At 49.7% G+C, this 11,884-nt stretch overlaps 4 protein-coding genes across 4 annotated transcripts; 3 read left to right on the forward strand and 1 right to left on the reverse strand.

Moving 5' to 3' along the window:
- The first annotated feature begins 661 nt into the window (after positions 1-661).
- ASPBRDRAFT_40043 (uncharacterized protein) lies at positions 662-3,114 on the forward strand. Its single transcript, XM_067624265.1, has 2 exons — positions 662-760; positions 814-3,114. Exons 1-2 carry the CDS (start codon positions 719-721, stop codon positions 2,959-2,961), a joined length of 2,190 nt encoding a protein of 729 aa, XP_067482072.1. The 5' UTR covers positions 662-718; the 3' UTR covers positions 2,962-3,114.
- A 558-nt stretch (positions 3,115-3,672) lies between these two features.
- ASPBRDRAFT_40045 (uncharacterized protein) lies at positions 3,673-5,459 on the forward strand. The gene is made up of 5 exons (XM_067624266.1): positions 3,673-4,522; positions 4,579-4,792; positions 4,848-4,985; positions 5,041-5,154; positions 5,200-5,459. The coding sequence occupies exons 1-5, from the start codon at positions 4,001-4,003 to the stop codon at positions 5,430-5,432; spliced, it is 1,221 nt and encodes a 406-aa protein (XP_067482073.1). The 5' UTR covers positions 3,673-4,000; the 3' UTR covers positions 5,433-5,459.
- Positions 5,460-6,763: 1,304 nt separating this feature from the next.
- On the forward strand, positions 6,764-8,898 carry ASPBRDRAFT_463652 (uncharacterized protein). The gene is made up of 3 exons (XM_067625624.1): positions 6,764-7,242; positions 7,404-7,851; positions 7,900-8,898. Exons 1-3 carry the CDS (start codon positions 7,226-7,228, stop codon positions 8,677-8,679), a joined length of 1,245 nt encoding a protein of 414 aa, XP_067482074.1. The 5' UTR covers positions 6,764-7,225; the 3' UTR covers positions 8,680-8,898.
- Positions 8,717-9,869, reverse strand: ASPBRDRAFT_52822 (uncharacterized protein; the record flags this gene model as incomplete). Its single annotated transcript, XM_067626952.1, has 3 exons — positions 8,717-8,794; positions 8,843-9,202; positions 9,255-9,869. The coding sequence occupies 3 exons, from the start codon at positions 9,867-9,869 to the stop codon at positions 8,717-8,719; spliced, it is 1,053 nt and encodes a 350-aa protein (XP_067482075.1).
- Between the last annotated feature and the right edge of the window lie 2,015 nt (positions 9,870-11,884).

An 11,884-nucleotide genomic window follows, 5' to 3' on the forward strand; every position in this document is an offset into this window, starting at 1 on the left:
AACCTCTAAAATCTCTGCCAACATGCTCATGGTATAGATAGGCTTTATGGTGGATCGCTTCAAACCACCCTGTTAACGCCCACAGCAACGTGCGTGTTCCTCTATGTGGGGCAGACCCTTTTTCACGAACAACTATCAGTCTATCACAGGGCAAGTGAACCTAAATTTGGCTGATCCTATGGAGTGGAGTCTTCTCCACTCTCGTACCTTCGTACTTTCGTACTTTCGTACATTCGTGTGATGATTCATCCCGTGGAGGATGATCCATGAATAGAACTCTGACGTGCATAATTAGTCCTGTGATTGAATAAATCCTACCTTGACGACTCTCTGAATATGGCATTGAAGTACTAAATGAAGCGTTGAAGTCGGCGAGTTTGACTTTGATCATCAGCAACAAATGATCCAGAAAAAAAAAACATCTATTCGGTCTTTTAACGCGCCTAAATTCGCCGAGATGAGGAGTTACCCTGTATTGGCCCTTCTAGTACACTCCGTCGTCTGCGGAGCGTTCTCTGCTCCGTCTCAGCCGATCTATCAACCGGAGACCTACACACTCGCAGCTGGCAATCCATTGCCTGTGAGTAATGGCACAGTTTTCAAGTTGTCTTCCAATGGAAGCACTCCTGCCATTGTCATCCTAGACTATGGGAAAGATGTGGAAGGATACGCTTCGTTTGAGGTGACCCGACAGAGTGGTGACACCTCCGTTTTCGAGATGTCATATGGCGAGACACCTGAAGCTATGGACCTGTACATGGTACGAGTATGGACTGGTTTTGCGAACCATGATTGCTAACACGTCCATCCCAGGCCGATGGACCTATCCCTCTGTCAGCAGCTATGGACACCTATCGCATCAATAGATACAACATCAGCCAGCCGACGGTGCAGGTTAACCGCCTTATTCAGGGAGGTCTGCGGTACCAGAAACTGAACCTGTCCAGTGCAGGGGAGCTTGAAATCACAGGTGTAGGATTCAAGCCGGCCGTCGATAACACGCCCGTGTCTCATCTGCCAGGTGCTTTTGCGTGTTCAGACCCTGTTCTGAACCGCATCTGGAACGTTGGTGCTCGCACCGTCCAACTCAATGAGTTTCCCGCCAACTCACTGCCAAATTTCTGGGTGATCACCGACGAAGGCGCATTTATTGATAGCCTGAGTCCTCAGCCTTTTGCAGCCGACTATGCAGCTACTTTGACTGCTTATGAGCTCGAATTTGACGTTAAGCCTGTAAAGAATGGCTTCGGTTTCACAGTGCTCAGTGACACCCTTGGAAATGGGGTTTACATTCTGGTCAATATAGCTAATTCATCAGTATCAGCCTACGCGGGTCCCACAGAAGTCGGCTCACCAGTGCTTGCGTCGGCTGTCCTCCCATCCTCTGTGACTCTGAACAACTGGCATACTGTTGGTTCTACCGTCAACCTTGCTCAGATATCAGTGACGATCGACGGGGCGCCAGTCCTCAACTTTACCCAGAACAGCGCATTCTACGGCTCATTTGGCCTAGGTGCCTCCTTCCAACAGGCTGCTATCTTCACCAACGTTTCCTTGACAGTCTCTGGATCTGAGATGTACTCCTCGTCCCTCACCGACGAATCTGCCTTACAGGACTTCTTGATTGGAACCAACCCACTGCCCGTAAGCGTGGATGGTTCGCGAAGAGACCGCATCGCTTATGGAGGAGATCTTGATATCACCACCCCTTCGTCTTTCGCAAGTACGTACGGCCGTGAATACATCAATGGGACGATTACCCTTCTTGGGTCAGCACGTATGCTGCCTGGCTTTTTCATGCCGAATGTCAAAGTGCAACAGCCCCCTCGCACCAGCGACATTCAAGTCAACATTACGGGGTTAATCGGTTATTCTTTCAATCTGGTGAGCGCTATGGCACAGTATTACGAACAGACGGGGGATTCTGTTTTCCTCTCCAAATGGGCCCCCAAGGCAGCGGGTTTATTCGACTGGGCTCACTCACAAACGCTACCCAACGGCCTTTTCAATATTTCCAACCCGACGTTTGGTGGCGACTGGAATCACTATGACCCTTCCGTGAGCGGGATCGTGTCCAAATTCAATCTCGTCTATGCCTATGCTCTCAACCAATGGCTCCCGTTCATGGCTGCTGGCGGCTTGAACGCGACAATGTACGCATCCCGGCTGCAATCGCTGCAGGAGGCAATTAATTCCGAGCTTTGGAGCGACTCCCTCCAAGCTTACTACCTATCTGACTCGCATAGAGACTTCTTTTCTCAGGAAGCGAATGCCCTCGCCATCCTGAGTGGCACCGCATCATCTGGATCCGAAGACAGAACGCAGGCCATCCTCGCCAGTATGTCACGGGAGCTGTACGTTCCTGCGGGACCACTCTCCTTTTCTAATAAGAGTGCTGCATCCGGATGGGCACAGAAGATCAGCCCCTACGCCTCTGGGTATCACTTGAAGGCCGCATTTCAAGCCAATGACAGTGTCAACGCCAAGCACCTCCTTTACAGTCTGTGGGCACCAATGAGCGATCCCGCCCATAAGAACTATACAGGATGTACCTGGGAGGTGCTGGACAGCGATGGGACCCCGGGACTAGACATTGGTACTTCCCTCTGCCATGCGTGGGGTGCAGGACCTACGGCTGATCTGAGCCGATATATTTTGGGAGTTCAACCCGTGACGCCCGGCTTTAGACAGTGGCAGGTTGCGCCTCAATCTTTTGACCTTGGCTGGGCCGAGGGCAAGTACCCGATTCCCCAAGGAGCGCTCAGTGTTAAGTGGTCGTTTGATGAGAATGGCTTCGTGCAAATGCATGTTACTTCTCCGTGCGGAACGAATGGCACCGTCTATCTTCCCCAGCCTCTTCAGAAGACGCTGGGCTCTTATCATGTCTCTGGTGGAGTCCCAAATGGAAAGGGGGGTTTTACAGTTGAGGGGATGGATTTCACCTTCCGTCAGACGAGCTGAGTCGGTCTCTTGAACATGTACACCTTCCTTGAAGTTTGATCAGTCGCCCTACTTATTTCATTTCTTTTGTATTATATATTATAGCCGCTGGGCTTGTCAGCAACCCGGCTTGAGTTTTTAAACTGGTATATATCATTTGATTTCCATGTACGCACGCAGCACTCTTTCCTCCTCTACGTAGTGGAGCATACGGTGAGCCTAACAGTAATAAATATACGACTACGTATGTTTGGCATGCCTTGGTGATAATTAAAAATCAAGAAATTGGCAGAAATAGCCCGGAGAGAATACCATTTCATATATTCTAAAAATGCATCGACGAATTGGGGAACGGGGTATAGATATATTTGTAGTTCTCAGTTTGACCAGCTAGTTACAACTGCTTGATCAACTGTTCCAGACTTTCCTCTTGAATCTGTATGGATATCGGTACGAATTGATTCTAGAGCTGTGCTAGTCGGGTCCAATCCTCTACTGGGATTGCAGACTGCATGCCTCTAGTAAGGGTTTTTCCAGACCTTCAATACCGGCAGTTGGGGTGTTCAGTCCATGTTAGTTTGAATCCTGTATCGGTATTTAAGGATAAGGTTGGCTGGCGGTTAGAGCCGCTTTCAAACCTGCCGTAAGTTTCAGGCACTACTATTAGCAGTGATATTATGGGCTTCGATACCTCTCCAATCCTCGTGACAATCGCTCTGCACTTGACCTTCCCACAAATCCATTCTCTCTGGTGTCACCCGCAGCGTGGAAGTTTCACTGCATAGCCAAGCCAAGCGGGCACCTCGTATTCAGCTGGCTAGCTAGCTGACAGCGCATATGAACCCTCCAATCAAGATACTCATTCTTATCCCCTCATCCCACTCTGAAGCAAACTGAGCCCCGTCAGCTTGACTTCTGCAGAGCCTCGCGCGGGGTACAAATCTCGCGCAATAACGCGACCTTGCAACATGGAAGCTTCACTCGTGCCGGTTATTCTTCCCTCAGTGTCCCACATTAATTTCCTACAGACATCCAAACCAGTCCTCCTCTAATAGGCCAAATGGTCAAACCACAAAATGACCCCCCACACCCGCCCAAGAAACCATCACCGGTGAAGGTCAAAGTCAAGGCGGCAGCCACCACCAAACCCAAGAAACCGTCAACTGCCAAACCTACAACGCCGAAGCCAGCGCAGGGAAAGTCCAATGGCGCAGCAGCCGCAGCCAAGCCAAAACCTGCCACGGTGCAGCCGGAACGGAATCTTTGGGAAGAAGCGTGGAAGTCCGTCGATGTGGGCGACGCGAATAGGAAGCGTCTGACTCAGAAGTGGCAGGATAGGAACATCAATCGGATAGGGAAATTGCCCCAGGAATATGTAGAGGGGTTTATGGAACTGACGAAGAACAAGCTACGGATTCATCAGGAGCGATGGCCGTCGAAAACAAAGGGGAACGCATATGATCGTGCGGGTTCCATCTTGAAATCGGTCATGACTGTCAAAGCGCTGGGCGATGTGGTCGTTAAGTTTGATCCCACGGGCTATGCTTCTATCGCATGGGCGGTGGTGTCCTTTGGTCTGACGGTTTGTGATCATCAGATTGATAGTTTGAAGTATAGGTGTATAGCTGACATGTGCAGCTTATCCAAAACAACCAAGAACGGATGCAGCGCATTTGGGAAGCCTCCGAATACCTTGCTGTCCTCCTGGCTCGATACTCTCGAATCGAGGCTCTTTACCATCGAGTGCAGGTTGGCAATGCGACCGAATTAGGGGATGCTATCGTGAATGTGTACATCTGTGTCCTGCAGTATTCCGCAAAGGTGAAGCAGTCGGTGACATCGAAGCGATTGGGTATATAACTGGCTACCTCGCTTGATCAGGACTGCGATGCTGACTACCCGTCCAGACCGAATTATCCAGAGCTTCAAGTCGCTTACAGAGGAGCCGCTGAAGAACCTGCAGAATGCCATTCAGGGAAGTGACGAGATGGTGGAAAAGTGGTTTCGGCAAATGATGGCTGAGCAGCAACAATCCATGTTTGAAAGTAAGTCGAACGCTGTATATCTACTGAAATTGCATTTTGTGCTGACACCTTCTAGCTCAAGAGGAGGAATTGAAACGAGTCAAGGATGTTCAGAATATTCTTGGCGAAGTTTCGAAGGGTACATCCTCGATCATGAACCGCGTTGTGAAGATTGATAAGACGCTTTCAGGTACGTAACGGTTGCTATCTCTGGTGGCTAAGCTGATTCTCGAAGCGGAGATTCAAACACAGCTACTTGAGTGGCTATTTCCCAGTGATATGGCTGCGGCTAGCGATGGCAAGCATAGGAAGCTCAGGTCTGCCATTGCATCCAGCGATGTGAGTGAGTTATCAGGGAGGTGGTTACTTGAGCGTCGAGAATATGAAGGCTGGGTGGACAATCCGCAATCCTTGATTTGGCTGTATGGTGAATGTATAAACTCAAAGACCCAGGATAAGATCGCATGAACTAACAGGCTGATAGCTGGATGTGGAAAGTCATCGTTATGGTATGCGAACGCCAGCCCAGTGCACTGGTTACTTCAAGTCGCTAATCCCTACAGTTCAACTATAATCAACCAGCTCGAAACATTGTTTAAGAAGGACAGGAATAGGGTACTACTGCGGTGGTACTTTCGGTTCGATGAGACAGACACGACCCGCATCGACCTGTTGTTGCGATTTGTCTTACGGCAGCTGGGCAGTAGCCTTGGGGGCTTTCCAGAAGACATTTCCGGTGCCTTGGTAGAGGACCGGAAGTTTGCACGGTATCCAGACACTAATACGCTTATAGAGTACCTACACAGCATTCTGTCTGTGACTGAGCTACAGAAGGACGTCTACATAGTCCTAGATGGTCTCGACGAGGTTCCGAAAGACTCACAAGACCGAGAACGCCACAAATTGCTCGAACTCATTAAACGATTGGCTCAGTCAGGACTTTCAAACCTTCACATTCTCCTTGTCAGCAAGAATGAAGAAGATATACGGCAATGTCTTCAAGGACACTTGAAAGACATTCTGGTGGAGATTGACGTAGCTGAAGGGCTCGAAGTTGATATTCGCAACTACATTGACACTACAATGCAGCACGGTGATGGCATAAGCGATCTGCATGTTTCTCTGAAGTCTCGTATTCGAACGCGACTTATAGAAGGGGCTAAAAAGTACAGTCCTGCCAGGATACCTATTAATATTTATCGCTAACGATAGCAGAAACTTCCTCTGGGCTACATCGTTGGTTCAGGAAATACGCGAGTGTCGAAAAGACCCGGTGAAAATCGAGGCAAAGCTGAGCGAGGTTCCGACCAGCATGGTAGCCATTTACGAGAAGCATTTGAATTCTGTGGGCGCAGTTGACGCGAAGTTTTTGAGATCGATGTTCATATGGCTTCTGAGGCAGCTACGGCCGCTCACTCAAGACGAAATTGCCTCTGCGGTTGGCCTTCATGACACTGATGCAGTTTACGAGATCTGTACAGGCCGATGGGTGACCCAGTCCACGCAGACCTTGACCATTAACCACAAGAGCAGGAAGTGCGATAAAGTCCTACGGTTTGCCCACTTCTCTGCTAAAGAGTATTTAGAGACACAGGTTCGCCTAGGCCAGGACAGCCTTATATCGCAATTCCTTTGTTCCGAGGAGCAAGCTCATTTCGAAATCACCCAACGTTGTCTGGATATTCTTCTGCAGCCACAAGCCGGAAACACGAACAATGGTTTCGACATGGCGCTAAAGAGCTACGCTGCTGAGTACTGGTTTCACCATTACCAACTATTCGAGAAAGCAGACGGCATGGCCAATGAACATGCTTTGCTTCAGAATAGGATTCGTGAGCTATTCCAATCTGAACGATTCGATGATTGGCTAGACGTTTTCGATCCAAGAGAGCAATCTATGGGTAGTAAAGCTGAGAGTCAAAGACAGAGACGGGCCTCTCGGATCCACCACGCCCTTAAACTCAATCTCAGGCCGATCGTCGAAGGCTTGATTCAAGATGATCCCAAGGACTTGAGCACACGCAACGCTGATGGGGAGACCATACTGCAAGTGGCAGTCTACCGCGGCTATAAGCAGATCGTCGCGGACTTATTGAAGCATGTCGATGTGAACGCCGAGAAAGGACCCCACGGAACCGCACTATACGTGGCTGCCGCTCAAGGACATCATTTAATAACTGAGATGCTGCTCAACGCCAAGGCCGAAGTAACCGGAACTGAAGATGGTATTTTGGGCAATCCTCTCCATGTAGCAGCATACAATGGGAACAATTCTATTGTAAGCCTTTTGCTTGCAGGTGGACAAAGAGCCGGCGTCGCAGTCGACCATATAGCAGGATTCTTTGGAACTGCTCTGGTGGCAGCATCGGCCGCTGGCCAGGAGTCAACGGTGAAGATGCTGCTTGAACACGGTGCCAGTCCTAACAAGGTTGTTGGTAGACTCGGAACAGCGCTTCAGGCTGCGTGGAACGCAAGGCCTGTCTCCTGGAAGATCATTGCAGCTCTCAAAACTAGCGGCGCAAAGTATAGAATCCAAGACCGCATGGTCTGGACTACAGCATACAAGAGAATGGAGACGACTGACAAGAATACCGTTCAAGCCTTCAAGAAGTTGTTTCTCCCACAGAAGTCCATTACAGAGGAACTTTCAGAGCACCAGAGGCTCTTTGCTACCGCATTGGACAAATGGAAACGATTACCCTGTCTCTGGTATCTTGAGAAATGCCTGACCAATCTGGCTGGATACCAATTCCCTGTCCCTTTTGTTGAGCAACTGGAAGACATCAAGAGATACATGAGCGGAATGCGTATGGAAAAACATGAGCTAGAAAGTGAAGAGCTCCTGTATAAGGCGTTATATTGGGCCGGGATCAACCACATCGTTGAGGTAGGTGAAATGCCCACTTCTGTCAGTGTACCTCACTAATTCAAGAAGAACATAGGACCATTGGTTTCGAGATGTATGAAAGACTTTCTCGATGATTCGCAACTGTCACAAAAGTCCGCCAATGGGCCTTCCAAGATTCCTGAAGCTTTCCTTCTTGGTCTGCCAAAGAATGCAATCAAAGGGCTCAGTGCTTCAGACCTCAGTGACCTCGTTGCCATGGACCTTGAAGTGCAGCGCGGAAGCTACGACGATGAGGAACTATCATCAAAATCTGGACCACAACGCCTTGGCCTAAGGCCTGGATATCTGGCGACAGCTGATCTGCTGTCCCTGGTCAAGGATCTGATTCAGTTCGGCAGCAAGTGCACCCAATATCACAGACTTGTTAATGACGGCCGCGAAATACCATATGCCACCGGAGTTCGAGTGGTAGACCTCATGTTTGAAGTTAACTCCGTTGTGATGCGCCTTGCCGCGATCAAGGATTGGGATCATGACTCTATTGTGTTTCAACGCACCGTCCGATATCTGAGCACGATTCGCATTCCACGGATTAACGATATTGACTCCGCTTGCTGGAAGGAGCTGACATTGATAGGGATGTCCAGAGAGACTGCCAATGTGCAAAGCAGCCTATCAGGCCAGCTTGATTCGATGCACACTCGCTTGGTCAATGACGTGCAAGTGAGTCTTTCTGCACTTATCAGAGAGGAAATACGAAATGCAGTGGCACAGACTCTGCCTACTCAAGTGCGAGGGACAAGTGGTTCGCAAGCTGGTCAGGTCTCTTATAAAGTAGCCGAACCTCGGTCAGAAAACAGAACTTGAAGGCTATAGTTATCAGAGAATACTTAATACATTCCTATCAACTATTCAAAACAGCGCTCCAATCCTCCTTTTCCATCCACTCCTCCAAGCTAGTCATTGGACAATCGATCCCGGCCTAAGACTTAGCTGATGCATTGTTCAATGTTACACAAGAGACACTCACATTGCGTATATCCTGCGCCGTCAACAACTCCTTATCACCCCCATCATACCCAGGATCTGTGGAGTAAGTAAACATATCGCCCACCTCCCGACCAAACTCCCGATCCGGAGTGAGCTCCATCAGCTCCTCAAGCGTAATCTGCCGATAACACGCCGAAACAGAATTCATCCTCCCCCAGATCCGCATATACTCCGCCCAGCTACAATACGACCCACACGCCATGTAGCTCTTCCCGGGGGGCATTTGGGAAACGGCGTAGACAAAGTTCCCCAAATCAGTCTGAACGTCCAAATGAGGAACGGGGGCATCAGGCGCAGTCGTAAACGTCATCTCAAACGAGGCCCCTGATTCCTCTGTCTTCTAAACAAACACATCAGCCACATATCCCCCAATCTACGAAGTAGAAACTTACCCTCCTAAAATAAGCCCCCGGCACCAGTTTATAACTACTCATAAAGTATCCCGTCTGCACACACGACATCTTCCCCGCCAACCCGGGATACTTCTCCCTCACATAATTCGGAAAAACCTCCGCCTTCGCATCAAAATGGTACAACTCCCCCAACTTCCCCCCACTACATTCTCTAGCATAACTCAACGTCGACACAATAAACCCATTCTCATCTAATGAATCCACCACCTGTGCTGCTGCATCTGCGATATTCTTCCCTTGCTGTAATTCTACTTCGTATGCGTACTGTCTGCAGGAGATACCTTGCTCGGCGGCACGTTGGCGACAGTCTTCTCGGAAGAATGGTTCCCAATAGTTGGTTACGCTGAAGATGAGGTTCACGTCTTTGAAGGCTTGAGTCAGGGTCGTTGGGTCGTTGAGGTCGGCGGGGATGATTTCGATGCCTTGGGAGGAGAGGGATTGGGCGAGTGGGGATTGGGGGTGGCGGGTTAGGCCGCGGATGTGGTAGGGTGGGGCGGAGTGGAGGAAGCGCCGGGCGATGGAGGAGCCTTGGTTGCCGGTTATGCCGATTATGAGGATGGTTTTGGGCTTCGGGTTGAGGGTGGTGGAGGGCATGGTTGTGGTGGTGGTAGCGGTGGTTTGGGTTGGAGTTGGAGAGGGTTGAAGGGTTGATGGAGGGGATGTTGGAGTGCGGGGTGATTATGGGGATTAGTGTATGAGGCTGATTTGATGGTGTCTTACTGGTCAGTCAGCTGTTTATTTATATTTAGTATGTCTGTCTTGGGTGTTGACTATTTTATATTACTACTAATAGTCTCGACTCTTGCTACATAACTACCATATACAATATTAGTAAATGAAGTTGCAGTAAGGAAGGGAGGGATTGTCTGTCTCCCGTCAAACATCTACCTGTAATACATGCAGTTCTCCGAATAGCCACGTGCTGCCTGGCACCTTTTCCAACGATTTGATAGACCGATGCTGTTTTGACTGTTGAGACATTCACTCTAGCCAGGCATCACCTGATCCTTCTCCACCTCTGCCTACATGGTCTCGGACCACCACCAACACCACAACAACCAACCATCACCTTGAGATCTAGATAGATCATACAATACAGTCCAACCCATCCCTACCTGGTGCCTTGATAATCTATGCGGCCCATGGCATCACTGAAGTGAGTTCTGGAAGTTCTTCTCGCGCAAGCTCAAAAGCTCATCTAGCCAGTTAGTCACTCACCCTGAATGCAGACCATGCACCGCGCGATCTTTATAACCGCACGTTCGCTTACTCGATTAGGTGCTACTACCCAACTCTAGTCTATACTTGCGGCTGCACCACAAGTGGTCCGTTTGAGCAATGCCTCCCGAGGCGCGGCACCAATGCCAGGTGTGCAAGAATGAGCAGAAGACGACAAGCCTATGTGGGCAACTATTGCTCAAGACACCTGGTTGCACGGGGAGCCAGGATCGTATATATGAGGCCGGACGGAGCATGGCAGCCAGGTCAGGAAGAAACCCTTGTGTATTCCTGCGGCTGCACCACCGAAGGGCCCTTCAAACAATGCCGCCCGAGACGCGGCACGAATTCCAGGTGTACTCGAACGGGGCACCAATTCGAGGTGCATAAGGACGGGCCGAAGACAAAGGGCCGAATTGGATCATTACTGCCAGAGGCATCTGGTGACAAGGGGGGCTAGGACGGTATATGTGACGCCGGACGGCGGATGGGAGCTAGTTCAGGAGGAAGAAGAAGATGATGAGGATGAGGATGAGAGTGACAGTGACAGCGATGATTAGTTGATCCTCTTGCAATTCTCTCAGACAATGTAAGTGTAGCAAAGATTCATATCACCGCACATTCACTTATATGATGAAGGTGCTTTTTTCAGATCCTCGTTTACTCGTGCAGTTTCACAACCCCGGGCCCGTTCAAACACTGCCTGCCAAGGCTTGGAACAAATGGAAGATGTACGAGATTTGGAGCAAGACAGAGAGAGAATGTAGCAGCTATTGCCCAAAATATCTTGTAGCAAGGTGGGTTGGGGGGGGACAGAAGTTAACGGAAAGATGCCAAATCAGGAAACCACGATGTCTTAACTAAAAAGCCAATTGTAGAAGGCGCAACAAGGCTTGCAATCCATAGCACGAATGTTTCGTAGAACTGAGAATATTGTAGTCAAAGTAGTAGCCAGTCTCGAATACTCTCAGTGAAAATGTAAGTGTAGTAGAGATTCATATAACTGCAAGTTCTCTGACCTGATGAAGGTGCCACTACCTTACTCTCGTCTATACTTGTGGCTGCACCACAAGTGGTCCGTTCGAGCAATGCCGCGCGAGACGCGGCACAAATGCCAGATGTACGCGAACCGGTCAACGCCAGAGATCTTATCTGGAGAACTACTGCCCAAGACACCTGGTCGCCCGGGGAGCGAGGATTGTTTACGTTGCGCCTGATGGCGCATGGCAGCCAGTTGCCCAGGGGGCTGATGGGGGACAAGGGGGCAACGGGGAGGATGAAGATGAAGAAGGAGAGGAAGGAGAAGAAGGAGAAGAAGGAGAAGAAGGAGAAGAAGGAGAAGAAGGAGAAGAAGGAGAAGAAGGAGAAGAAGGAGAAGAAGGAGAAGAAGG

This window comes from Aspergillus brasiliensis (assembly GCF_001889945.1).
Source record: "Aspergillus brasiliensis CBS 101740 unplaced genomic scaffold ASPBRscaffold_3, whole genome shotgun sequence".
Lineage (NCBI taxonomy): Eukaryota > Fungi > Ascomycota > Eurotiomycetes > Eurotiales > Aspergillaceae > Aspergillus > Aspergillus brasiliensis.